The following is a 26166-nucleotide window of genomic DNA, read 5'->3' as shown; positions in this document are numbered from 1 at the left end:
CGTTCTCTAATCTGTATATGTATATATCTTCTTCTTTTTTTTCCTTTTTTTAAATCTATCACTGTTTCCATTCTTCCGTTCACTACCACACTGATAAGCGTAGACACACAGAAACCTATCACATGAATCACCCCGTGCGTTACTGCGTTCGGACAATTCCATATGTGCGCTTCACCACATCTGCTGAACATATGCTTGGCCTGCAGCGAAACCCACCTCGCGTAGTCAGGCCATGGGGGAAACTAAAATGAAATGAAGTAAAATCAGATTTTTTTAAATGGGGGAGTGGAGGGAGAGAGGGGAGGAGAGACTGACTGACCGACTTACTTACTGACAGTTCTGTTGTATTTTGAAGCGATCATTGCAAATTTGACTTCGCAGCCTTCCGCGATTATAATCAAGAGCATTTCGTTATTTCACGCAAACTTACACAAGTGTTATTATTCGGTTAAACTTTCGAATTTTCAAGAACTCTTTGTTCAGAGAGAGGGTGAGGGGGAGAGAGACAGAGAGTATTTGAACGTTTAATTCATACGACCATAGAAACATGGAAAGGGGAGTTGAACAAATATCGTTATAAAACCTTCCATTTCATTATCAGTTGAGAGAGAGGAAGGGTGGAGTGACCTGGCGTTCGGCTGTGTCCGTGTGTGTTTCTCTGCACCCCCCTCTCTCTCCGCCCGCCCCCCCCCCCCCCTCCTCCCTACGGTCCCCCCTCCCGCCCGCCTGCTCTCTCTCTGTTTCTCCCCCTTCCACCCACCCTCTCTCTCTTATCTGTGTGTATCTCTTCTTCTTTTTTCTTTTTATTTCATGCATCCATCACAATTTCCATTATTCCGTTCACTGACACACTGATAAGCACGGACACGCAACGACTTTCAACGTGAATCACTTCGTGTATTATTGTGTTTGCAGAGGAGGAGTCCAAATATTTTGGAGAGAAATTCACCTTGGACGACTTCCTGGACAAGTCGTTCAGACCCAAGACTTTGACCACCACTTGGTTGTCAGGTATTGTGATGTTTATGGTGGTGTGTGTGTGTGTGTGTGTTTGTGAGTGTGTATGTGTGTTTTAATGTGTGGGGGTGGATGTGGGTGTTTTATGTATGCGGGGAAGGGATGGGTTGGAGGGGGTTGCGTGTATGTAGTGTGTGTGTGTGTGTGTGTATGTGTGCGTGTGTCTGTCTGTCCGCGTATAGAGAGTGGGTGCGTGTGTGCAGTGTGTGTGTGTGTGTGTATATGCGTGTGTGTGTTTCTGTGCCTGTGTCTCTCTTTGCGTGTGTTTGTGTCTGTGTGTGTGTCTGTGTCTGTGTGCATGCTTATATGTGTATGCTTGCATGAGTACGCGCTGGTGGCACATGAAGAATACGCATATGCTTCTGTTGCTGGAAAAAAATAAATATTAGAAAATAAGTTAGACAAAGAGAAAAAAATATATTAAACATCAAACAAGTACTGTTACTCTTGGTAACAACAAATCAGAAAATTGAATGGATCAATTTTTCGTCCGGAAAGGCAATTACGCTCTCGTTTTTTTTGTTGTTGTTTGTTTTTGTGGGTTTTTTTTTAAATACATTTGTTTTGGTTCCATTTACACAAGACAGGGTGTTTCATTCTGATTGTGTTCACAGAAAATAGTAAGTGAAAAAAAAAAAGGATATGTGTGTTTCTGCTTCAGGGACAGACAGACCGTAAGACAGACAGACAGACAGACAAACAGTGCAGTGAATGACTCACAGACTGACAAACTCTGCACACACAGGCACTCCCACGCATAAATGACATGACAGAAATATCTTTCCTGGCGAAGAACTTAGTGACGCGTGAAAGAGTCGGCCAAAATGAATAGTTTTTAAGTTGAAACCATATCATCGGATGAAATATAATGACATTGGATAGGATTAACGAACTGATCTTTAAAAAAAAAAAAAATTGATCTATGAATTTAACACAGTACCGTAAGGTAGAATGTTTAAAGAAAAGCGTAATTCATGTGTTGACTCATATATGATTTGAATCTGGCTGACGGAAATTTGATTGGCCTCATATATGTGTGTGTGTGCGTGCGTGCATACACGCGCTTGTGTGTGTGTGTGTGTGTGCGTGCGTGTGTGTGCGTCTGTGTGTGTTTGCAGGGGAGAGGTTTTTGTACCGAAATGCCGATGGCGCACTCCACGTGTTTAACTGCAGCAGCAACGAGACTGAGATGTTACTGGACAACACCACCTTTGTAAGTATTTTACCCGTGCAGACATACGATTGTATATGTGTGTATGTGTTGAGGGAGTGGGGGGGGGGCGGTCTCTCGCCACTCTCTCTCTCTCTCTCTCTCTCTCTCTCACACACACACACACACTCTCTCTCTCTCTCTCTCACTCTCTCTCTCTCTCTCTCTCTCTCTCTCTCGCTCTCTCTCCCAAGGGCATTTTCAGGGCTGAATACCCGTCGGTATTTAAAACTAGGCAAAATGCCAAAATGACATCAAAAGATCAACAAAGATAACGTTTAGAAGAAAAAAAAAAAGATTAGAAAACATTCCCCCCGTGCCAAGTTCTGCCACGTAGAATTAAAATCACGTTTAAAACATGTATTTCCTTCAGTAACTGAACAAAATAGGGATACCTCTGTAATAATTATCGTACCTTAACCAGATCTACCGAACAGATACTTCCGACAAAAAGCGATAACACATCTCAGTGACCTCCCTTGTGACCACCACCCATGCCATGCAACGGTAAACATCAACGAAGCCGACGTTTATAACGAAGCCGCAAACCTACCCACAGACCTTCTTATAGCCAACATCATCATAATTATTACAATCTCAGAACGAGTTCTTCGTGGAGGTAGCTGCGAAATGGTTGTATGATATGTAGATCCCAGCCGTCGATCAAAAGATGTTTGATACTTTGAAGCCAGTTACACGGAACACACACACACACACACACACACACACACACACACCATGCAGCCTCTTCACCTTTCAAGAGCTAAGAATGTTATCAGATACTAACGACCCGTATGCAGCCTGCAGAGCGCGGGGTCTCCTCTGTCCTGGTGCCTGGAACCAGGAAGGAAGGACACCTTTGAGGTCAGGACCAGCATCAAAAGCAGAGACCCACCTCTCTGAAGTCAGAGGACAAGATGGCGGCGAGCGGCATGACCGGCACTTTTAAGTGTAGTCAGAGACATGAATAATGAATCTGTTAATCAGCTCAAAAGCACATCGACAGCATCGATCTCAAGTGAAAAATAAACAAGACTCTCAGTTGTGTGTGTTTTTTAAGGGTGGGTCGTGGAAAACAAAACAAATAGTTTCTGTTCGTTCAACTGTTACGATTGCCCATTGGAGGCGGTGAACACATTTTCAGAACCATCGTTATTTCTGTTATTTTTTGTGAAAAACAGTAAGCGTAGATGCATGTTTTCAGTGTGGATCAGAAACGATCGGCGTGGTCAGTGCAGGAGCTTTCACTTAATATACTTCTGCGAATCTCTGCATGGAGAGTAGGGGAGATTCCTTGTTATTCATCATCGTTGGAATTGTCATTTCTTAAAGAAAATACTAGATTGCAGATTTAGTGGATGCGTTTGTTTTCACGTCAGATTTTTGTTTTCCATCAGGCTCGTTCAAGAAGTTTAAAATGTTGGCATATCAGACACAAATACGTGAAATGGAAAATTTTACTTGAAAATTATATTGCTGGACACAGCTTGTCAGTGGCCGTGAAAGACATCTGGTTCTGTTTAAGTCTCCTTTTGACACAACCGGTTGTCACAGACTAGGTCAGAAGAAACCACAGGTATTTGTGTATCTTTTTTTTTTCTTACTAGCCAGTATATGTGAGGTCATCATCAGGGAAGATACTAATGATGGTGATTTTCCCCTTCCGCTAGTCAGCCCGCCCCTTCCTTCTGCATCTCTTAGTTCATGACGGCATGGGAGATCAGTAATACTGTTCATTATTTTGTCGATGAAAATTATAATGTGGACCGACGGGCGCAATAGCCGAATGGTTAAAGCGTTGGACTTTCAATCTTAGGGTCCCAGGTTCGAATCTCGGTAACGGCGTCAGGTTGGTAAAGGGCGGAGATTTTTCCGATCTCCCAGGTCTACACATGTGCAGACCTGCTTGTGCCTGAACCCCCTTCGTGTGTATACGCAAGCAGAAGATCAAATACGCACGTTAAAGATCCTGTAATCCATGTCAGCGTTCGGTGGGTTATGGAAACAAGAACATACCCAGCATGCACACCCCTGAAAACGGAGTATGGCTGCCTACGTGGCGGGATTTAAAAAAAAAACAAAAAACCGGTCATATACGTGAAAGCCCTCTCGTGTACATACGAGTGAACGTGGAAGTTGCAGCCCACGAACGAAGAAGAAGAAGATGATGATGTGGACCCTTTCCAAAACCGATCATCAACCACACAGACAGGCGGGTCGCCTGCGTGAGGTGATGCAGAAATCTGGCAATGAAGTAATGACTGTGATCCGTTCAGTTTTGTTTATCCTGAATTTGGCAATGGAAGAATGGCTGTGATCCGTTCAGTCTTCTTTTTGTTGTTGTTGTTTTTTTGTTTGTTTGTTTCGTTTTGTTTTTGTTTTTTTCTGTGTGACGCCCCCTCGTTCCTGATGGGCATTCCTGAATTCTGCAATTCCCTTGCGGTCTCATTACAGGCCATTACCATTTGTTGATCCAGCAGTCACACACACACACACACACACACACACAGTTAGGGTAAATTTTAGGGTATGGGGTTAGGAATGGGGGGGATAGGGTTTGGGGAGCCAGGGTCATTATTGTTCTTGAAGAGAGACAGAAACGCTCAGAAAGTATGGGTGGGAGGGTGGGTGGTTGGGTGTTTTGAGGTGGGAGCGCACGCGAGGGTCTGACATGTGTGTGGGATATAGCAAGGATGTGGAGCGTGTCAGATTGACTGATTCCTGCTGGAAAAAAAAAAAAAACTTTCACCATCACTGTTTCTGTTTGTCTATCGGTCGGTCTGATTCCTTGTTACATGCTTTCTCCACCGCTCTTTCTCAGTCTGTCTGTCTGTCTGTCTGTGTGAGTGTCACATTCTGTCCCTGTTACCCTTGCCTGTCTTTTTGTCTGTCTCACTGTCGGTCTGTCTGACTGATTCCCTGTTACATAATTACTGTTTCTATCACTCTGTCCGTCATTTTCTTTGTCTGCATGTCTCATTGTCAGTCTGTCTGGCTGATTACTTGTTACATGATTTATCACTATACCCCCCCACCCCCACCCCCCGTCTCCCCCCCTCTCTCTCTCTCTCTCTCTCTCTGTCTAATTATGAGTTTAACTGAACGATTCCTTGTTTCATTTTCTCCCATCACTATGTCACTCTGTCTTTGTCTGTCTGTCTGTCCCCCTCTCTCTCTTTCTCCCTTCCTCCCGCCCCCTCTCTCTCTCCCCTCTCTGTGTCCCCCCCTCTCACCTTCTCTCTCTCCTTTCTTTCGTTGTCTCCTCTCTCTCTCTCTCTCTCTCTCTCTCTCTCTCTCTCTCTCTCTCTTTCACCTTCCTCTGTCTCTTCTCTCTCCCGTCTTTCACTCTCTTTCTCTCTCCAGCCCTTTTTTCTACTTACCCATGTGTTTCTCCCTCTCTCTCTCACACACTCTCTTCTTCTCTTTCCCTGTTTCTCTCTCAGTCCCCCAACCCTCTCTGTCTTTCTCTCTCGACCTCTTTCTTGCACTCTCCCCCCAGTCTTTAACGCACACTCCAAAACGAAAACAAACAAATACGGAATAAAGAAGCCTGTTACGCAAACTTTTGATAACTAACTGCACTGACAGAGAAGGAAGATTGTTGCCATTGAAAGTTGAAGAATGTTCCCATAGAAAGTTGGGAGCACACACACACACACACACACACACACACACACACACACACACACACACACACACACACACACACACACACACACACACACACACACACACACACACACAAAGGCAGAGAGAGAGGAAGAGACACACTGACGGACGGACTGGAAGAGGAGTTGTAGCAGTCTGGGCAGTTGCCGATCATTATTGCTGCCACATCGTTAGCGAACTGCTGGCTGGATCGATGGAGAAAGTGTGTGCGTGTGTGTGTGTGTGTGTGAATTTGCGCGCGTGTGTGTATTGTTCTGTGTGTGATTGTGTGTGTGTGTGTGTGTGTGCTGTTCTGTGTGTTGATGTGTTTGTGTTTGTGCATGCGTGTTTGTGTCTCCACTTGAGTGTGTCGGTCTGTACATGCATATCCATGTGAATGTGCGTGCGCACGCGTGTATGTGTGTGTGCGTGTATGTGTGCGTGCACACGTACGTGCGCTCATTTACCTCCCTGTCAGTATGCCTGTTTCAATCCGTGTATCAGTTCATGCATGCATTCGCGTCCTTGCTAAATGTATGAGAGAGAGAGAGAGAGAGGCTTGGTTCTTATGTTTGCATGCTGTGTTTGGCCAAAATGCAGGGATGTTGTGGAGAAAGCAGGGCTTGTTGCATCATGCTACAATGTGAAGGAGGATTGGCCTGCTATCCTTATGTTTGTGTGTGTGTGCGTGTGTGTGCTGCGCTGGACAGAGAAGACAGGTTATGAAGACTTGACGATGTCCTCCTGTTGCAGCCTGTTGTTCTTCCCTCCCCCTCCTGTCAACTCCAAAGAAAATAGGGAACGTTCGGCCTTCGATCGTTCAAGTGAAAACAAGTTGAATTGTTGTTGTCCTTGGTTTGGCTGGGGCTTTTGTCTCTTTCGCGATTCGTCTTGTGAATTTTTTTTTTTTTTTTGCTTGTCTTTGTGTTTCCTGTCGGTTTGCTTGTCTGTCTGTCTGTGTGTGTGTCTGTGTGTCTGTCTGACTGAGTCTTTCTGTCTGTGTCTATGTCGAATTGTTTCTCTTCCTCCTTCTTTGTCTTCACCTCACACACACACACACACACACACACACACACACAGTGTGGCATGAGAGACAAGCAGGCAGGCAGACAGACACACAGATGGATGGACGAGAGAGTTGTCGCTGTCTGGGCAGTTGCTGGTCATTATTGCTGTCCGGTCCTTAGCAAACTGCTGGCTGGGCTGGCTCGATGGAGAAATGGAGAAGTGTGTGATAGATAGAGAGAGAGAGAGAGTGTGTGTGTGTGTGTGGAAGTGTGCGTGTGTGTGTGCATACACGTATATCTATACCTGTTCAATTTTCCTGTGCTCAGATCCGTTTGTGCATGAGGGTACATCCATTGGGTGTGTGTGTGTGTATCTGTCTGTCTGTCTGTCTCTCTCTCTCTTTCTTTCTGTGTGTGTCTCTGTCCGTCTCTGTCTCTCTCTGTGTGTCTGTCTCTTTGTCTCTATCTCTCTCTGTCTGTCTAACCTTGGAGACGAACGACTGAAAAAAGACACATTACCCCCCCTGTCACATGTACTTTAAGCTAATGACAAAGTGCCAAAGTGTCGCAAATTTCTTATTAGTTTATGTTGTTTCAATTCTGTTTTTTTTGTGTTTTTTGTGTGTTTTTTCCGTTCCATTTTATCTGTATTGCACCATTTTGTTGTGATAGGTACCTAGAGCTTTATAGTTAATGACATAAAACATTTCAGTGTCCAATGTTCTGTCTGTCCAATCTCTCTCTCTCTCTCTCTCTCTCTCTCTCTCTCTCTCACACACACACACACACACACACACACACACACACACACACACACACACACACGCACACACACACACAAACAAACAAACACACACACACACGAACACGCAAGCGCATGAAGACATCATTTCCTGTGCCATTATATATTTGTTGTCATTTCGTGAGCAAACATGCAATCGATGGCCCCCAAGAAAAGAGCCCCCCCATTGGAGAGACGATTGCAGCAGAGACTGATAGCTCGCCGCGTGGTGGTGGTGGTGGTGGTGGTGTGGAGGTGGTGTGGAGGTATTTCTTCGTTGGCCGTCTTCACTCGTCGTAGGCTGGGTGATAGGGGTTAAGCTATGCTACATGATTTTGCTGCATCTGTACCCTTCCCTTTTCCATTTCCTGGGTCTGGACAGGGTAGATGGTCTCTTTGGAGTTGTGTATCTTCTGCCTGTCTGTCTGTTTTGTCTGTTGTGTCTGTGGTTAAGGTTTGTCTTGTCTCCCGGTGTGTGAGTGTGTGTGTTTGTGTGTGTGTGTGTGTGTGTGTGCTCCGCTGGACAGAGAAGACAGGTTAACGTTTGACGATGTCCTGCTGCTGCAGCAGCCTGTCATCTCAAAGAACAGGGGGAACCTTCAGCCTTAGGTCGCTTAAGTGAAAACTGGTTGAATTGTTGTTGTCCTGGGGCTTTTGTCTCTTTGGTCTTGTGAATTTGTTTGCCTTTCTTTGTGTGCCTATCAGTTTGCTTGTCTGTCTGTCAGCCTGTCTGTCTGTATCGCTTTGTCTGTATCTCTCAGTCTGTCTCGGTCTCTCTGTCTCTGTCTCTCTCTCTTTCTCGAATTTTTTCTCTTCCTCCTTCTCTGTCATCCCCTCACACACACACACACACACACACACACACACACACACACACACACACACACACACATATGTTTCTATCCACACACACACACACACACACACACACACACACACACACATGTTTCTATCTACACACACACACACACACACACACACGAGTGCGCGCACAAGCGCACGAAGACATCATTTCCTGTGCCATTATATATTTGTTGTCATTTCGTGAGCAAACATGCAATCGATGGCCCCCAAGAAAAGAGCCCCCCATTGGAGAGACGATTGCAGCAGAGACTGATAGCTCGCCGCGTGGTGGTGGTGGTGGAGGTGGAGGTATTTCTTCGTTGGCCGTCTTCACTCGTCGTAGGTTGGGTGATAGGGGTTAAGCTATGCTACATGATTTTGTTGCATCTGTACCCTTCCCTTTCTATTTCTTGGGTCTGCACAGAGTAGACAGTTTCTTAGGGATCGTGTTTCTTCTGCCCCTTTGTCTGTCTATTGTGTCTGTGGTTAAGGTTTGTCTTGATATCCATGTGTGTGTGTGTGTGTGTGTGTTCTGTATATTGATTTCTATATCTGTCTGTCTCTTTCTCTTCCTCTCTGTCTGTCTGTCTGTCTCTCTCTCTCCCTCTCTCTCACTCTCACTCTCTCTGTGTCTCTTGTTGTTCATGCATTTGAGGGTATACATTTGTGTGTTGTTGTTATTGTTATTTTGATTCATATTTGCATGGGAAGCTAGATTCAGATTCTATTTTGGTCTTTTTTTCCTCCTTTTTTCATTATCCTTTAAAAAGGCATACTTTGTTTGATATTACCATATCACAATCTGTGACTCTGTCTCTGACACACACACACACACACACACACACACACACACACACACACACACACACACACACACACACACACACACATTGACTCACATATGCACGCGCACACATACACGCTCTCGATGCTGACTCAATCGCACAGCAGTGCTGGCTGAAGAACGACAAACAAATTACACAAACTCTGAATACGAGAGAATCCTGTTGGGTTCACGTGGCTTCACATTCGGTGAACCGATGCGTGCATGAGTGAGTGCTTTTGTCACATCGTTGCAGAAAACAGAATCATTGAAGCAGTGATAGGATAGGCTTTGCTGGATCTTTTGTTTTTGCTTTGTTTGCTTTGTTGTTTGCTTTGGTTTAATTCACTTCTCATGGCTGCAGCCTTTTGTTTTTACTTTGTTTGCTTTGTTGTTTTTGTTCTTTTGTTGTTGTTGTTTTGTTTGTTTTTGTTGTTGTTGTTGTTTTGCTTTGCTTTGGTTTAATTCACTTCTCATGGCTGCAGCTTTGGCGATTCAATCAGATCCTGCTGAGCATAAAATCAAACAAACGCTGACCCCAAGGCGGTGATGTGTGTTTTGTGCGTACATGCGCGTACGCACGCACACGCACACACACATCATACACACACACACACACACACACACACACACACACACACATGAAAAAGAAAGACAAACAGAGAGTGGCCCAGTCTCTCTGCTCACTGACTAAGAGCAGAGAGAGGGAAACTGGCCGCACGCACGATCGAGGATGTCGAATTCGGAGGAGGAACATCGGAGGAAGAGGAGGAGGAGGAGGAGAAGGAGGAAGCCCCCCGGAGCCCAGCTTGTCCAAATATTCTGCCTCTATTGATCTGACAGTCCTGCTTTTCCCCTCCCCCCCCTCCCCCCGCCCTTCCCCCGCTTCTAACTTCACCCCCCAGCCCCCCCTCCCTGCCAACCTTCTAACTTCACCCCCCAGCCCCCCCTCCCTGCCAACCTTCTAACTTCACCCCCCACCTTGCCAGCCCCTAGCCAGTGTCTTGGTGGAACTTGTTCGTTATATAGTTTGCATATACACGTTGTTGAGTGCTTGCATTCCCCTCCTCCTCTACACCCCCCACCTCCCCCCGCACCCCTCCTCCCCCCTACCTCCCCACGCACACACCCTTCCCCTCCACCCCCCCCCCCCCCTCCCCGGAACAGATACTGGGCCTGGCACACAAGCAATTAGGAATTCAAGTTTCGCCTGCTGGCGCGTAGTATCGACCTCTTCGCGCGAAATCGGTGCATTTGCATATGTAGGGCTGTTTTATTATTATAAAGGCCGTTCTGTCTGCGACGCCGGGTGCGCGTTATTGACGCGTGAGGGCCTTTCATTACCTTGCAGCACAAAGCGAGATTTTGTGAAAATGAATTCCTCCAGTTTAGCAAAATTCGTGCTGTTTCACGAATTCGTTTCGTTTTGCATGCGTGGTTGTGTTTTCGAAACTGTGTGTGTGTGTGTGTGTGTGTGTGTGTGTGTGCGTGCGTGTGTGTGTGTTTTACATACTGCGGAGCTGTTCAGGCGTTATGAATTCGGTTAGTTTGTTTGCATAATGTATGCATAATTATTTTTCAGCTGTTGTGAATTGGCCTGGTCTGCATCATGTTTCAGGTGTGGGTTGAACGGGTGAACTTAGCAGCGCAAAGTGTGTTTATAGTTAAGAATGTTCTTTAGTCCATGATAAATTCCATATACTTTGGAACAGTAATCCTAACTCTCAGCAAAATTAGTGCTGTATAGATCACCTCTTGCAACCCGGTCCAGAACATAAAACCAAGCTATGGTCTAGATCTAACGGGTCTGGATTTTTTGCATGAAAGATTATATTTTTACGAACTGTGCAGGTTTGGCACACACGCACTGTGGGGATGTATGTATGTATGTTTTCATACATATACCTGTAAATAGATAAACAAGAGTCATAGATAAATAGACATATCGATAGATGTGTGTGTGTGTGTGTGTGTGTGTGTGTGTGTGTGTGCGTGCGTGTGTGTGTGTGTGTGAGGCACTTCATTGCCATTGTCGAGTTGTCTGACAAGTCAGCATGGGACAAAACTGAGTCATATTAGGCATATAACTCGCTCTCTCCCACAAAGAAAATTCAAATGGCTCCCACTTATGACAGTTTAACTGTGGACACGTTACCATGTTCCATGTAAGACGAAGCAAGGGAATAGTTTTTTGTTGGTTTGTTTTTCTGATTCAGAACTAGTGTTCTTTTCAACATCTGTTGACGTTAACCATCCATCTGTCGTAAATTGTATTAGAATGGTTGATGATGATGAATTAAGTTCTGTGTTGCGTCACACATACTGGTGATTGTAGACATTTTGGTCGAGTATCGATTTTTACATTGGAGTGTTACTGCTTTGGAGAGGAGGGGGAGGGGGATTGTCGCGAGATGGATTACATTTCTTACCTTTTGACCTTTTTCCTATTTCATGTGCCTGTGTGTGGATGGATTTGTATAATGTATAAACTTCGAACGCCTGTTGTTTTTGTGTGCTTGAGTTTCATATCGTGTCATTTCCTGGGTTTTCACGTGCTGGGTTTTTATTTTTCCATTAAGCTGTACTCAGGGCAGCATCAGCTGAATTTTTAAAACTGGTTTTTGGAAGTCAGACGCGGTGGCAGAGCTCTCAAGAGTAACATCCATGTGGATGTTCTGGGTGTGGCAATATGTATTGCCCAGTTGTGTATAACACCTGTGTGTGTTGAAGTTGTTTCCTGACTAGCCAAGTCCACCAGGGGAACAAGTTGTTCCATGTAAGTAGCCAGTATTTATCTTCAGTTAAACGTTTAAATGTTCTCGTTCTTTTTTTTGTGTGTGAATGCTACATTGGATAAATAGGAAGGGGTCTCTTTCGAAATGATTCTGTAAAGTGTAAAAGTGGTTTGCTAGCTTGTTTGGTGTTATACGTGGTTAATTGATTTTCTTGCTGCACTGTATTAAATCATTACTCGTCCTAGTATTATGGGGGATTTTGAGTAAAATTCATTGTTGTAATTTTTCCCGTATTGTAATAGGTCTCGGATAAGTTCATTTCCCAAGTAATGGTGGTGGTAGTGCCAGTAGAAGTGGTAGTGGTGGCAGTAGTGGTAGTAGTAGTTATTGTTTTGCATTTGGTTGGGTTTTATATAAACCACTTATTGGAACTGAGCCGTGTTTGCCAAGTGCAATGATTAAAGCAGATTTTCTTATTACGTAATTGAATTAAGTCTTAAAATTATTATGTTTATGCTAGTTTGTGATATTACTGTCATAGTAATATTGGCCTTTTAGGCCTGTTCCTGTTCTTGGTATCTCCCTTTCCCGCCTCAGTCCGCTGGGACGACAGACTGGCAGCGTCCCTTCGCCAGACTCCATTAGCGTCCTGGGTTGAGCGTGGACGTTACAGCCCAGCTATTCCCTTTCGTCCTTTTTCCCTTGTTTCCCTTTTCCCAGCCCAGTTGCGTCCTTTGACCCTTCCCGAACATCACCCGTTCGTCCATCTTCTCATCGTCGTCCCTCGTCCCTCGTCGCAGCATCGTCGTTCATCTTGTGTCGAACTTCATCACTCCAGCTTTTCCGCCGGCCCCCTCAACAGTGCCGCTCACCGTTAGCGGTAGGGGTAGGTGGGAGAGGTCAAGATTTGTGTTTGTCCCCTCCCCTTCTTTCCCTCGCGTTCTGAGAAGGGACATCGACTTTCATTGTTCGTCATCACTTGGGATCCAAGTTTGTGTTTGTGTGCGTGTGATCATGAGTATGTGTGTGTGTATGTTTGTGTGCGCGTGCATGTGTGTGCTTTGATTGCATGAGGGTTGTATGCCATAGTTTGTGACAGTCTACTTTTTGTTTGGGAGTTTTCTTTATTGTCATTTGTTTGTATTTGCAATTGTTTGTCGTGTAATAAAACTTTATTTAACCTTTCAAGTTCCTGATTCCTTCTGTTTGAGAAGGTAGGTCCCGTCCCAGGAGGGTCGGGGCGCGACAGGGACGAATGGCGAGTTGGGTAGATGGAGGATGGAATTTGAAATGAATATGTGTCAAACTGGAAGAACTGGTCAGAAGAGGAAAACCAGTTAGAAATACTAAAAACAAAAGCAAGCATTATGATAGGGATCGTTTTGAAATGATTATTTACAACCCCGGTTAAGTCGTGATGGGAATTGGGTAGAACGATTAAACTTCAACTTCCGGGTAAGTCTCGTTTAATCAGTCAGTTGTATGCGAACCTTCAGCCTGCTGAAAGTTTGGAAGCGGCGAGAAATCACAAAGAGAGCTAGAGTCGCGACCTCGTCTCGCGGAGGGAGTTGGGGAGTGTATGTGGGGGGGGCGGGGGCAGGGGGGTGGAGGAGTAGTGAATTAAGCTTTCACGTTTGGAGTGGCAATCATCAGCCATCACCGCTGCTGACGGACGACCCGGTAGCAATCACGTTGATGAATTATCATCACTCACTACTCTAGGTGGCTGGTTTGGGGAACATGCAACTAGTTGCAGTGTGAACGATCGACGCGAGCAGTGGCCGATTTTGTGAGCGCGAACACACACACACACACACACACACACACACACACACACACACAATTTATAATAGACAGAGAGATCTGTGTACAGACACACACACACACACACACACACACACACACACACACACACACACACACACACACACGCACGCACGCACTCGCGCATATTTTCTCGCACAAACACAGGCCGGGCGCGTCTGAGAGATTATTATCCTCCCGGTCCATTAACCGACATCCGTCACCAAAATAAAACACACACACACAACTGGCTATGCATTGATAGACATTATAACAGAGTAGGATGCATTTTTGTCTTGTCACTTTTACGAGGAGAAAAAAAAATCAACAACAGCATCTAATGTCGGTGGCATTACTCCCACGCCGCTCATTGCTAGTGCTCCCCCACACAGCTACACCCACGTTCGTCTTGCCGCAGTACCAGAGCCCCCGGCAGACCCTAGAGAGCTATCGATGTTGGGTTACCAGAGGGCCACACACCAGAGGAGACCCTGCCCTGCAGACGCGTAGCTTCAGCAGTGTTCACAGTTGTGCCTCTTCTGATTCATCAAACGCAGGACATCATCTGCTAAGGCCCTCACTGAGGACATTGCACTGAAGATTTACGATTCTGTAAGATGTCTGTCAGCACCAGTTTTGTTTATCTGACAATACTGCGCGGATCTGAAGATTTACTCTACTATACGAACATTTCTGTTGGTACGAAGTCCGTCGATTCGATAATAGCTCACTTCACTGTACCGAAGATTGGGTTGAGGTTTTTCAGTTGTTTTTTTCTGTCATGACCGTGACACGGAACGTGTGTGTGTGTGTGAGTGTGTGTGTGTGTGTGTGTGAGATGTAATTTTCGAAGTGATTTTTAGATTCCACGCAGAGAGACATTCCCCCCAGGTTACACTCTCTCTCTCTCTCTCTCTCTCAAATGTTCCCGATTCCGACCTTGCACTCACCTCATGGTTCAGTTTCAGAGAAAGAAAGAGCGAAGTAAAGAGATTGAGAGCGTTGCCCTCTTGTTCCACTAACCTACATTCGTCAACACACACACACACACACACACACACACACACACAAATGAAATGGCATAATTTCAACCCACAAGAGTTAAAACGCAGCGCGGGCAATGGTCGGGTCTTGCAATGCATCCGTGCATCCATTTTCTGCCAGACAACATGGATGAATGCAGAGGGCTCTGTTTCCGTCCATGGCGAAAAAAAAAAAAGATAGGCTTTTAAAGGCATTTTTATTTGATTGATGTTGAGGTTGTAAAAGGAAAGGGAGAAGATGGTGAGGTGAGGTGAGGTGGGGTGGGGGTGGGGGGGGGAACGGTTGCACAAAACGAGTGGAAGCAATTAGCAGTGCTGAGAGTTACGTGTATGACAGGCCCGGAACGTTTGTACGCATGAAGATGTGAGGGCTTGTTGTAAGTGGAACAGGGGGAAGCGAGTCCGCTGTTGGAGGGAGTCAGCACGCAGGAGGGTTTATCGCACAATACATGCTGAGTGTTTGCACGTCTCTGCACGCTGCTCTCTTCTCTCCCATCTCTGTCTCTGTCTCTGTCTCTGTCTCTCTCTCTCTCTCTCTCTCTCTCTCCACATCCACTTCTCTATCTATCTCTGTGTGTGTGTATCTATATATGCATATATATATATATATATAGAGAGAGAGAGAGAGAGAGAGACTTTTTTTATGAAAGCAGCGTTGAGCCAAAGCCCAGTATCATTAAACCACTTCTGGAATCTGAGCTAGCGCTCGCTCTCGCTCTCTTTCTCTCGCTCGCTCTTTCTCTGTATATATATATATATATATATGTGTGTGTGTGTGTGTGTATAAATATATGTGTGTGTGTGTGTGCAATATAAATATGTGTGTGTGTGTGTTTCATATCAAATACAGATGTTATATCAGTAATAATATGCTCTCTATGTGTCTCTGTCTGTCTCTGTCTGTCTGTCTCTCTGTCTGTCTGTCTGTCTCTCTCTCTCTCTCTCTCTCTCTCTCTCTCTCTCTCTCTCTTCCCCTTTGACCTTCTCTTGTTTCTCTTGTTATAACATTGTGTATAGTCTTTCCTTTGTCCTTGTTGATCTTTCTTCCATCGGTTTTAACAATCACCTGCATTTACTGCATAGCCCTAATCACATTTAGTCTCTCTAGTGGGCGCGGGCCTTTCGGGGGGGAAAGAACATCCAATTTGCTTAATCGGTTATTCTTATAACAAGGATTCTCTGTCTGTCTGTCTGTCTCTCTCTCTCTCTCTCTCTCTCACTCACTCACTCACTCTCTTGATATTTTATTATCATTACATTTTTGTTTTTCTTCAGTTACGTTTCGTTGAGTTTTTGTCAGGATGTGACTTAAGTGTTTCCAAGTATAGCATATTTTCTTGGTTTAAACTGACTGAAGGGTTCGGAGAAAAAAAATATAGTTTGGGGTTTTTTTTTTGTTTGTTTTTTTTGTTTTGAAGCTACAGTATATAAATTTATGTTGTTGCCCCCTTGTCAAAAGACTTTTCTTGGCAATGACAATAAATAAGTCCAGTGTCCAGTGTCTCTCGCTCTCCCTTTCTCTCTCTCTCTCTCTCTCTCTCTCTCTCACACACACACACACACACACACACACACACACACACACACACACACACACACACACACATCGCCTACCTCTTCTTTCTCCCTCTCGCTTGCTTTCTCTTTCAAACCAGTATAAACCTTATGATTATAGCATAACCTGCCCCGACCGCACAGGTCTATCAGAGCTGAGTAGCTAGCTCGCTCACTCGGTCTGTTACTGAAAGACGGAGATATTAGTTTCCATTTATTATTGAAGTTCCTGTATTAATGTGAAGTCCAAGCATTAACGCGCGCGCGCGCGCGTGTGTGTGTGTGTTGACAGAGACAGCTGGACACAGACATCTACTGGCTGTCCGCAGATGAACGCTACTTGCTGCTCAAGCATGATGTCAACCAGGTAAGTGACCGTTTTTGACCACAGCTTTTAAGTATCTAGTATCTTCTGTCTTCTTTCTGTCTGTTTTTCAATGACTTTTCTTCTGTTGGTTACAGCACTGAAAACAAGTTGTGTATAAGTGTTGCACAGTGTGGTTTAGAGCCCAACCGTCCATACAAGACCATATATGTAAGGGGTAGAAAACACGTATCGAATCAAACCTCCTGAACCAGCAAACACTGTCAAATAGAAACTGTTAAACCTTGCCAAAATGATAGAAGAGGAAATCTGTTACTGTTACAATCATACCATCGCAGCTAAGTCCAGTAATATGCCCATTCTGTCACAACTGTTTCCAGAAGACAGCACAGGAAAACAGAATTACATAATTTCCATAGGACAGATCAGAAGCTTTTTACGGCCATCGGGGCATATCCGCTGTGTTTAGGGCTCGGCATAGAAATGTAGGGCCCAACCAGCCGTCAGTGGTTAGCGTCGCAGACTGACGGCTGGGAGGTCGCGGGTTCGAATCTCAGCGGATGTGGGTTTTTCGGCCCGTGGCCGGCTCCTACCCGGAGTTGAATGTGCTGTGGGCTTAAATGGGGAGACTCTGACCACACAGCCGAGTGTCATCCACTTCACGGATGCGTCTTTGGGTGTGTTGCTATAATGACCTGACCAACACTGCAAATGTCTGTGTCTCTCGGGCCTGGTTAACGCCGGGATATCATTATGACAGGAAGCGTAGAGTACAGCCTTGTCACGCAGTCCCAAACCAAAATGGACCTCCATAGCAACATCGTTATCGTCATCCTCCTCCTCCATCATCATCAACATAAACAAAACAGTCTCAAAGTCTGTGGCCTTTCATGCCCTGCTCTCATGGTGACCTCAGTTTCGATACCCCTCCTTTTCTGTGCTTGGGGTGAATCCTGTCAATGTCTTCAGATTCATGGGGGGGGGTCGAGGGGGGGCTGTTGTTTGAGGGACACGGTGGCGGTCTCCACTCTGGGAAGGACGCTCACTCAGTCTGGCTCCGTGACTAAGCCATTATTGTCGTTAGTAGGAGGCTCAGTAGGTGGTGTCCTAAGTACGTTAAATCAGAACAGGCACCACTGAACACCACCGAAGTGACTCAGCAGCAATGCAGGGTCTCCTCTGGTGTTTGGCCTCCTGGCGACCTAACATCGATGGTTCCCTGCGGACTGCCGGCGCTGGAACTGTGACGGACGGACCCAGGCGTGGCCGTGTATGGGGAAATCTAAATGAGCGGCGTGGGAGAAATGCCACTGAAACGGTGCAGATGATGGGGCAGCAAACAAAACAAAAAAAAAAATAGGCCCAATCCTCACCATACGCCGTTTTATCCTTCCCCGAGCGAAGTCAGGTAGCCATAATTCACACCTGGTTGGAGTGAGGAAGATCGGAGTCAAGTACCTTTCCCTAAGGCACAACGCCATGCCGAAACGGGGCCTCGAACCCTCACCACTGATGAACTAACTCTGGCTTAGAAGTCCCAAGGCCCAACCGATTCCGCCACGGCGCGTTCATGATAATAATTGTATGTGATTACTGGTAATCGATATAACGTGCATAGACTTCATCGATTCCCATTTTGGTTGGTGGACCTGAACTGCTGGTGCTAATGAATACGGACAGCACTGATATCTGAGCTGTGAAGTAACATGAGTCGTGTGGAAGTAATAATCCGGTACGTAGATCAAATCAGTTTGATGAGCTCAGACGTCAATCAAATCAGTGTCGTGTGTCGTTTCTCTATCCAATCAGATCGATGCGTCGTGCGGTTGTGTGGGAGCTTATAGTCAGTGATCAGTAATGTGATTTTGCCTCGTGACGCATGCGCTCTTGGACGGCCGCTAGGCTCGTTATGACTGTGTGGCCTCCGCGGGGACATGGAAAAAATGTTGCGGGTTTTTGACTCGCTTGTGTAAACAAAGTGAGTCTATGTTTTAACCCGGTGTTCGGTTGTCTGTGTGTGTGTGTGTGTCCGTGGTAAACTTTAACATTGACATTTTCTCTGCAAATACTTTGTCAGTTGACACCAAATTAGGCATAAAAATAGGAAAAATTCAGTTCTTTCCAGTCATCTTGTTTAAAACAATATTGCACCTCTGGGATGGGCACAAAGAAATTTAAAAAAAATGAAGCCTAATTATATGCAAACTGCATTTACTGTAATATTTATATTTTTTGTATTCTCTAAACTTGGCACTTTGTTCTGATATTCTGACACAAGAGCAGTCATTATTATCATTTTTTGTTCAAACAGGAACTTCTTTTGCTAAGCATGGAAGTTTTATTTATTTTGCAAACGTTTTGGTGCAGATAGTAAAAAAAAAGGGGGGATTGGTGCAGATAGTAAAAAAGGGAAATTACTCTGTAATTAATGCTAGGGGACTTAATTTGCTTTAAACTGATCTTTCTCATCTTAAACATTACATTTTGAAATTATACTCAATACATAAAAAGCTTGGATTTTTTTAAAGTGTATCACAAGTGAGTCTTGAAGGCCTTGCCTCTCTTGTTTGTTTTTTTTTGTTTTTTTTGGGGGGGGGGTTGTTGTTGTTGTTTGTTTGCTTGTTTGTTTGTTTTTTAAAACTTATGTTGCTCATAGTGTAAACATAGTTAATATAAAAAGCATATATAATTCCTTCTATATATCTGTCTGTCTGTGTCTGCCTCTCTGTCTCGCTCGCTTTCTCTGTTTCTCTGTCTCTCGCTCGTTTACACTCTGTCTGTCTGTCTCTGTCTCTCTCTCTCTCTGTGTATGTGTGTGTGTGAAGAGGGAGAAAGAAAGGGAGAAGTAACTTTTACAACTGGTAAAAAAAAAAAAATGTAAAGTAAAACTTGTCTTCAAGTTTGTTTTTACAGGAGCTGTGTGCAGTCAGAAAATCAATGATTTTTTTTTCCCAAAGGCTTCAATTGGAAAGGGCGGGAGTGGGGGGGCCTCTGTAAATACCCGATTTGAAAGTTAAGAAATGTTGAGGGTTTGACAAGCCACTGTGGTGAAGTGGTTAGCTTCACGTTCGGACGACTGGTTGCCGTGGGTTTGAATCTTACCAGATTTTACGCCCCAGCTCAGTTCCTACACCCAGAGTTGAGTATGCTGTTGGCTCACGTTGGAAGACTGGGACCACACTTTGAGTCATCCACTTCACGTATGCGTATTTAAGAGTGTGCAATGTTGTTGTTGTTTTGTTGTTTGTTTGGTTGGTTTTTTGTTGTTTTTTGCTGCCCCATCATCTGCATCGTTTCAGTGGCATTACTCCCACGCCGCTCATTTAGATTCCTCCAAACACGGCTACACCCGGGTTCGTCCGTCACAGTTCCAGCGTCGGCAGTCCGCAGGGAACCATCGATGTTAGGTAGCCAGGAGACCACACACCAGAGGAGACCCTGCACTGCTGCTGAGTCACTTCGGTGGTGTTCAGTGGTGCCTGTTCTGATTTAACGTACCTACTAAGCCCCCTACTAACGACAATAATGGTTTAGTCGCGGGGCCAGACTGTGTGAGCGTCCCTCCCAGAGTGGAGACCGCCACCACGTCCTCGAAACAACAGCACCCATGAATTTGCCGACACTGAAGACACTGACAGGACTCACCCCAAGCGAGACAATGTTACGAGTGTGCAATGTTAATCTAACTTCCCGACCAGCACTGCTTAATATATCTGTGTGTTGGGTCCGGGATATGTCATGCAAGGAAAGGCAAGTGTACGGTCATGTTACCTCAAAGCAGCATCATCTTCTTCCTCGTTCTCATCAATCGACATAAAGGAGAAAAAGAAAGAAAAAAGAAGCGTGTGTTCTGTTGTCAGCAAAGTCCATCTCTCACGATGACTGAAGTTTTGATTTGATTTCCCATCTATTTTGTCATTGTGGTAAATTGCTGATCAATGTCTTGGATCTCGTCACAAAGTCAGGAGGGACTGTCACTGAAGGAAAGTGAGAGCCGTCTCCAGTCCAGAGGGGGCACTCACTCAGTCTGGCTCCGTGACCATAAATAAAAGTAATAATAATAATATTAACGATAATATATTGTACTTATATGGCGCAAACTCCCCACAGATGGGCTCTAAGCGCCTCACATGAAACAGTACATATACATTTGTACATCACGCAAAATAAGAGCACATATGGACATAGAATTGGTGTCCACCAATACAGTACTACGAGTCATCCTTGTCAGTAACTGACTTGATTGATAACGGACCGTGGCGTCCTGTTGTGGGTGCATTGAACCAGAACAGACATCGCTCATCATCAAAGAAATGACCCCTACCCGCAGCACCGCTGGTTCTTTTCCTGTAGGTGGTGGGCTCATGACTGCATGACGTTGGTAGATCCCTGCACGTGCACCGCCACATGATGCTGGGGCTGTGATGTATCGAACCTGGATGTGACAGTATTGTATTGTATTGTATTGTATTACTCTTTTGTCACAACAGATTTTTCTCAGTGAAATTCGGGCTGCTCTCCTCATGGAGAGCGCGTCGCGAAACTGATAGTGTCACTAATTTTTTTTTTTTTTTTTTTTTTTTTTTTTCTCCTGCTTGCACTTGTATTTGTTTTCCTGTCGAAGTGGAATCTTCTAGGCGAGAAAACGGTTGAGACTAACCTGTAGGTGGTGACTTGTCCTATGAAGAGTATCCCGACGTTTCGGGCCCAAGGCCTTTCTTCATGGGGAGAAAAATCTTCTACTTTTGCCAGGGAAAATCCTTTTGTTGCCGTGGGTTCTTTACGTGCGCTAAGTGCATGCTGCACACGGGACTTCGGTCGATCGTCTCATCCGAATGACTAGTGCCCAGACCACCACTTAAGGTCTAGTGGAGGGGGAGAAATTTCTGGCGTCAGAAGGATTCGAACCAGCGCGCTCAGATTCTCTCGCTTCCTAGGCGGACGTGTTATACCACGAGGCCAACACTCCGCAGTGTGGAGAGGATTTACGAAGAGCGATGTGAGTGTCATGGTTCTGAAAGCACACGGGCGATGAGGTAGCAAAAAATAAATTAATTAATTAAAAACATAAATATGATAATAAGAGGTTTGTGATTTTTTTTTTATCAACACTGGGAATAACCTTGCCTGTTGATTAGATAGAAGAAGAAGAAGAAGAAGAGTGCCGTGACGCTGGCAGAGTAGTAATGCGTGTTGCCCTTGTTTAAGTGAAGTTTTGTCTGAGACGTGTGTTTTACTTGGTTGTTGCGTTCGTACAAACATTAGCATACTGAAAAAAATGCTTTATTTTTCACAAGACATGCTTACTTTTTTGTGTTCATACGCACATTTGCTTACAGAAAAAAAATGCTTTATTTTTTACAAGACATGCTTACTTTTTTTGTGTTCATACACACATTTGCTCACAGAAAAAAAAAAAGCTTCATATTTTCACAAGACTTGCTTGGTTATCTGTCTTTTCTTTTCTTTTTCTTTTTTCTTTTTTTTTTTTTTTTTTTTAATAGACTACCTTCAGTTCTTCATACCATTCGATTTCTGTAAATGTGTCCAGAGCAGTCCAACCACTTAGCTTTTTTAAGGACGTTTTTAACATTTGGTATAAGAAAAAGAAATAACAACGCATATATATTGTGCAGGCTGCCATTGTTGCCCCGTGGGAACAAGATCTGATTTTTCATTGATTTGCCCCCCTTGTTCCGTGCCCTTGTGAAATGTGTACTCAGATAAAATATTGCCCACGGCGGAAGGAAAACAATGTGTTTTTTGTTTGGCGTTTGTGCACCCGAGAGAAGAGGGAGGTGGGGGTGGCTTCTTTTTTTTCTTTTTTCTTCTTTTTTTCTTCTTTTTTTCTTCTTTTTTTTCCAACGATCTGAAACACAACTATAGTTTGTCATACAAACTCCATGTGTTTTTTGTTTGGCGTTTGTGCACCCGAGAGAAGAGGGAGGTGGGGGTGGAAGTTGGAGCAAGTTTGCGGCGATGTGTGCGCACGTTACGCTCCAAACTTCACTTTCGGCTCATGTTGATATGTGTAAAACGTGTGTCGGTATCTCTCTGTATGTGTCCATTCGCTTTGTTTCCTTTCCCGTTCTCTTCAGATTTCTTATTCTCCCAGCTTTTGAGGGGGGGGGGGGGAGAGAGAGAGAGAGTGTGTGTGTGTGTGTGTGCGCGCGCGCGTTGGCCCGGCAAACAATAGATTATTGTGTATAGGACTGAATCACATTCATTTCAGCGCAGTTAGAATTTGCAGTGAAAAAAATCGATCAGTTCCTGTGTTCTCGCTCTGTCTCTATTTGTTTTTTCCCCCAACCCATCACTCACTCTCTCTCTCTCTCTCTCTCTCTCTCTCTCTCTCTCTCCTTCTCTCTGGCTGCCGGTCAGATGCATTCGTGCTGACAGTTGTTAAAAGAAATTTTGTACACTGAGGAGAGGAAAACACCCATTTCCTTCAAAATGAAATACTGGCGAATTCGTGTACTGCGTCTTTGGAGGGACTGTGCCTCAAAGACAACTCAAATGACGACGTCGGTGCAAAATTTTCATCGCACACTGAGAGAGAGAGAGAGAGAGGGAGGGGAGGGGGGGTATCCGTGTTCCCCAAGTCTTTATTCCCTCAGGGTTGTGCTTCCTGGGTCTTTCTTCCCCAGGTCTGTGCGCCCCCCCCCCCCCCACCCCCACACACACACACACAATCCTCCGCCCCCCTCCCGCCCCCCCTCCCGCCCCCTGGCCTGTATTCCCCTTGGTCTATATTCCCCCAAGTCTATGGCTACTGCTGACCACTATTGCCCACAATCCACTAGCGCTTGTCAGATTGCTTTATTCTGTCATGTCTGTGCGTTGTCATGATGTCTTTGCATATTTTGTTGTTGTTTTCTCTTCTTTTTTTTTTTTTTTTTTTTTTTTTTAAAACTACTGACCACAAATTGTACCACTTTGTGACGATTATGCAGTGTTAGAACTTCTTGACAGAAATTGACCATTAAGTGCCCGTCACTGACATTACTTCTGACCACTACTTGCCACTGCTGACCACGCAATTATATATATATTTATAAAAATATATATAAAAAAAAGGGGGGTGGAGCAATAAGTTATGTATATGAGAGAACAGATCTGGGGAAGGAACATGGACATGCTCCAAAAGAAAAAAGGCAAATTTGAAAGGATCCACTTTCGTGAGCCCATTTCACGCTTGGTTGCGTTGTCATGACCTCGTGTCGTATCTGCTGTACACGACCCCGCCACCCCTTCCTTCCCTCCTTGCCAAAGACGAGCATCGTGCCAGATGCACGTGAAGCACGTATTATTTGCACACACACAAAAAAAGGTTTGCTTCAGCCAAAGACAGGAGGTTCACCAGTGTTCGTGCTCTGACAGTATCGATTGAAAACAAGACCACTGTGGAGAAACCGTTTCCGAAATTGTGACAAACTCTGGAAGGATGGGAAAGGGTGTTTTTTTTGCAGAAAACTTGGAACAGATAGATTTGGAAACTCCACATTCGTGGAGCGTGCGTTAAAATAATAATATTAATAATAAAAATAGCATACATTTATATAGCGCCCTTTCTAAGAGCTCAGGCGCTTTACATGAAAGAAAAATATTACAAGTTACATAAAACATTCATGACCACTCTTTCTCAAAAACCCCTCACCACCACCACCACCACCACCCCACTCTCCCTTTCCCACTCCACATACATCCAAAGTGAGCTGACCTGGGTGGTGTTGGAGAACAAGGAAGCTGAGAGTGCTTATAAATAGGTTTTAAAAAGATGAGTCTTTAGTGATGAGCGAAAAGCAGAAATAGATTGAGATGCACGGATGTGATGAGGAAGGTTGTTCCAGATGTGAGGAGCAGCAAAGAAGAAAGAACATTCACCGTAAGTTTTTGTATTGACACGAGGAAGTTTCAAAAGGTAACAGTCAGAGGAAGAGCGGAGATTTCTTGCGGGAGTGTAAACACTGATAAGGTCAGAAAGATATGTAGGTCCTGCGGAGTGGAAAGCAGAACAGCAGAGACACGCAACTTTGCATTTAATTCTCGCTTCAATGAGTAGCCAGTGTAGAGTGCGGTGGTTTGTTGTTGTTGTTTTTTTACATAACAAACTTGCATCAGTTTCTGACATTTCACAAACTCACGCTGATGTTTTTTTTTAAGACGCTGGTCGGTGTTGTCCATAGCAGTGCTGCTTCTCACTTTCATGGTCATCATCTACAACAGCAGTAAGGAAGAATGAAAGCGAAATATCTAACGCCGTGGTGTGTCACCGTCGAGTGTTAAAAGCTCCTTAAAAATCATGGAGTGTTTGGAATACCTTTCATGCTTTTGGATATGTTTTCCTTGTCGGTATATTTGCTACCTGACAGTTAACAAACAAACCAAAAAAAAAAAAAAAAGATTTCCACAAAAATAGGAAACACAAGTAAAATGCTTTATTCTGATGACGCCGTTGTTATACCTGGGACACGTTAAGGGAAGCATACTAGGTCCCATTTTGTTGACACTTTTCCCGTTGAACAACTTGTGTGGAACCAACGTGCTGTATCTGCTGCTGAAAAAAAAAAACACACTCCAAACTTTGTAGAGTTCTACTTTGATTGCCTGTAAATGTAATGAATCTAACTAGGCCAAAGTTTTCCACGGGGTCATAGATGTATATTTTATTTTCGTATTGTTGTTTCTTTTTCTTTGTAATGAATCTAACTAGGCAAAATGTTTGCCAGGGGCCTTTATATATATATATATATATATATATATATATATGTGTGTGTGTGTGTGTGTGTGTGTGTTCGTTTTGTTTCTTTTTGTTTGTTTCTTAAATTCTCCGCAGAAAAAAAACAATTCCCCCTTCTCTCACTTCAGGGGATGGGGGAGGGGGGGGGGTGAATTCGAAGCCAGAGAGTTGCGATCAGGTGGATCACACACGTACAGGGGAAGTGCATGGTGGGGAAGGAAAGGGTTGTGTGTGTTGGAAGAAGGGGGCATGGTGGTGTGGGGTGCCTCGACGAGCACGTGTGATAACTTGGCCCAGAGTAAGGCATTCACGGGGAAACTCTGCAGACACTGTTGACTGTTCAGTCTGTGGGTCAACCCACCCCAGCTGATGAAAGGGGCGTGGTGCAGCCTCATCAGGGGGCTCTTGTGTGTGAACATGCTGGCAAGGACTGTAGTCAAGAGTCTGTGCCGCCTTCCCCGACCCTCCCACCTCATCTCCCCCCCCCCCCCACACCCCCTTTCTCCTTCCTACCATCCCCTTGTCCTCCTGCCGACCTACCCCCCGAATAAAAAGAAGCCCCAGGGTGTTCGTATGATTTTCTGTCTGTCTGTCTGTCTGTCTGTCTCTCTCTCTCTCTCTTTCTCTTTCGCTTTTT

The 26166-nt window shown here is 44.8% G+C and overlaps 1 protein-coding gene across 7 annotated transcripts in view; it reads left to right on the top strand.

Moving 5' to 3' along the window:
• The window catches only part of LOC143283738 (dipeptidyl peptidase 4-like), a 343939-nt gene that overhangs the window by 280938 nt on the left and 36835 nt on the right, over positions 1-26166 (top strand). For all 7 annotated transcript variants that reach the window (XM_076590048.1, XM_076590040.1, XM_076590095.1 and 4 more), the window contains 3 exons: positions 916-1011; positions 2136-2230; positions 16757-16831. In XM_076590048.1, the coding sequence (XP_076446163.1) occupies positions 916-1011; positions 2136-2230; positions 16757-16831 (266 nt within the window). The remainder of the gene's footprint in view (positions 1-915; positions 1012-2135; positions 2231-16756; positions 16832-26166) is intronic.

This window comes from Babylonia areolata, chromosome 1 (assembly GCF_041734735.1).
Source record: "Babylonia areolata isolate BAREFJ2019XMU chromosome 1, ASM4173473v1, whole genome shotgun sequence".
NCBI classification, from domain to species: Eukaryota; Metazoa; Mollusca; class Gastropoda; order Neogastropoda; family Buccinidae; genus Babylonia; species Babylonia areolata.
This window is presented reverse-complemented; position numbering and strand designations above follow the sequence as displayed.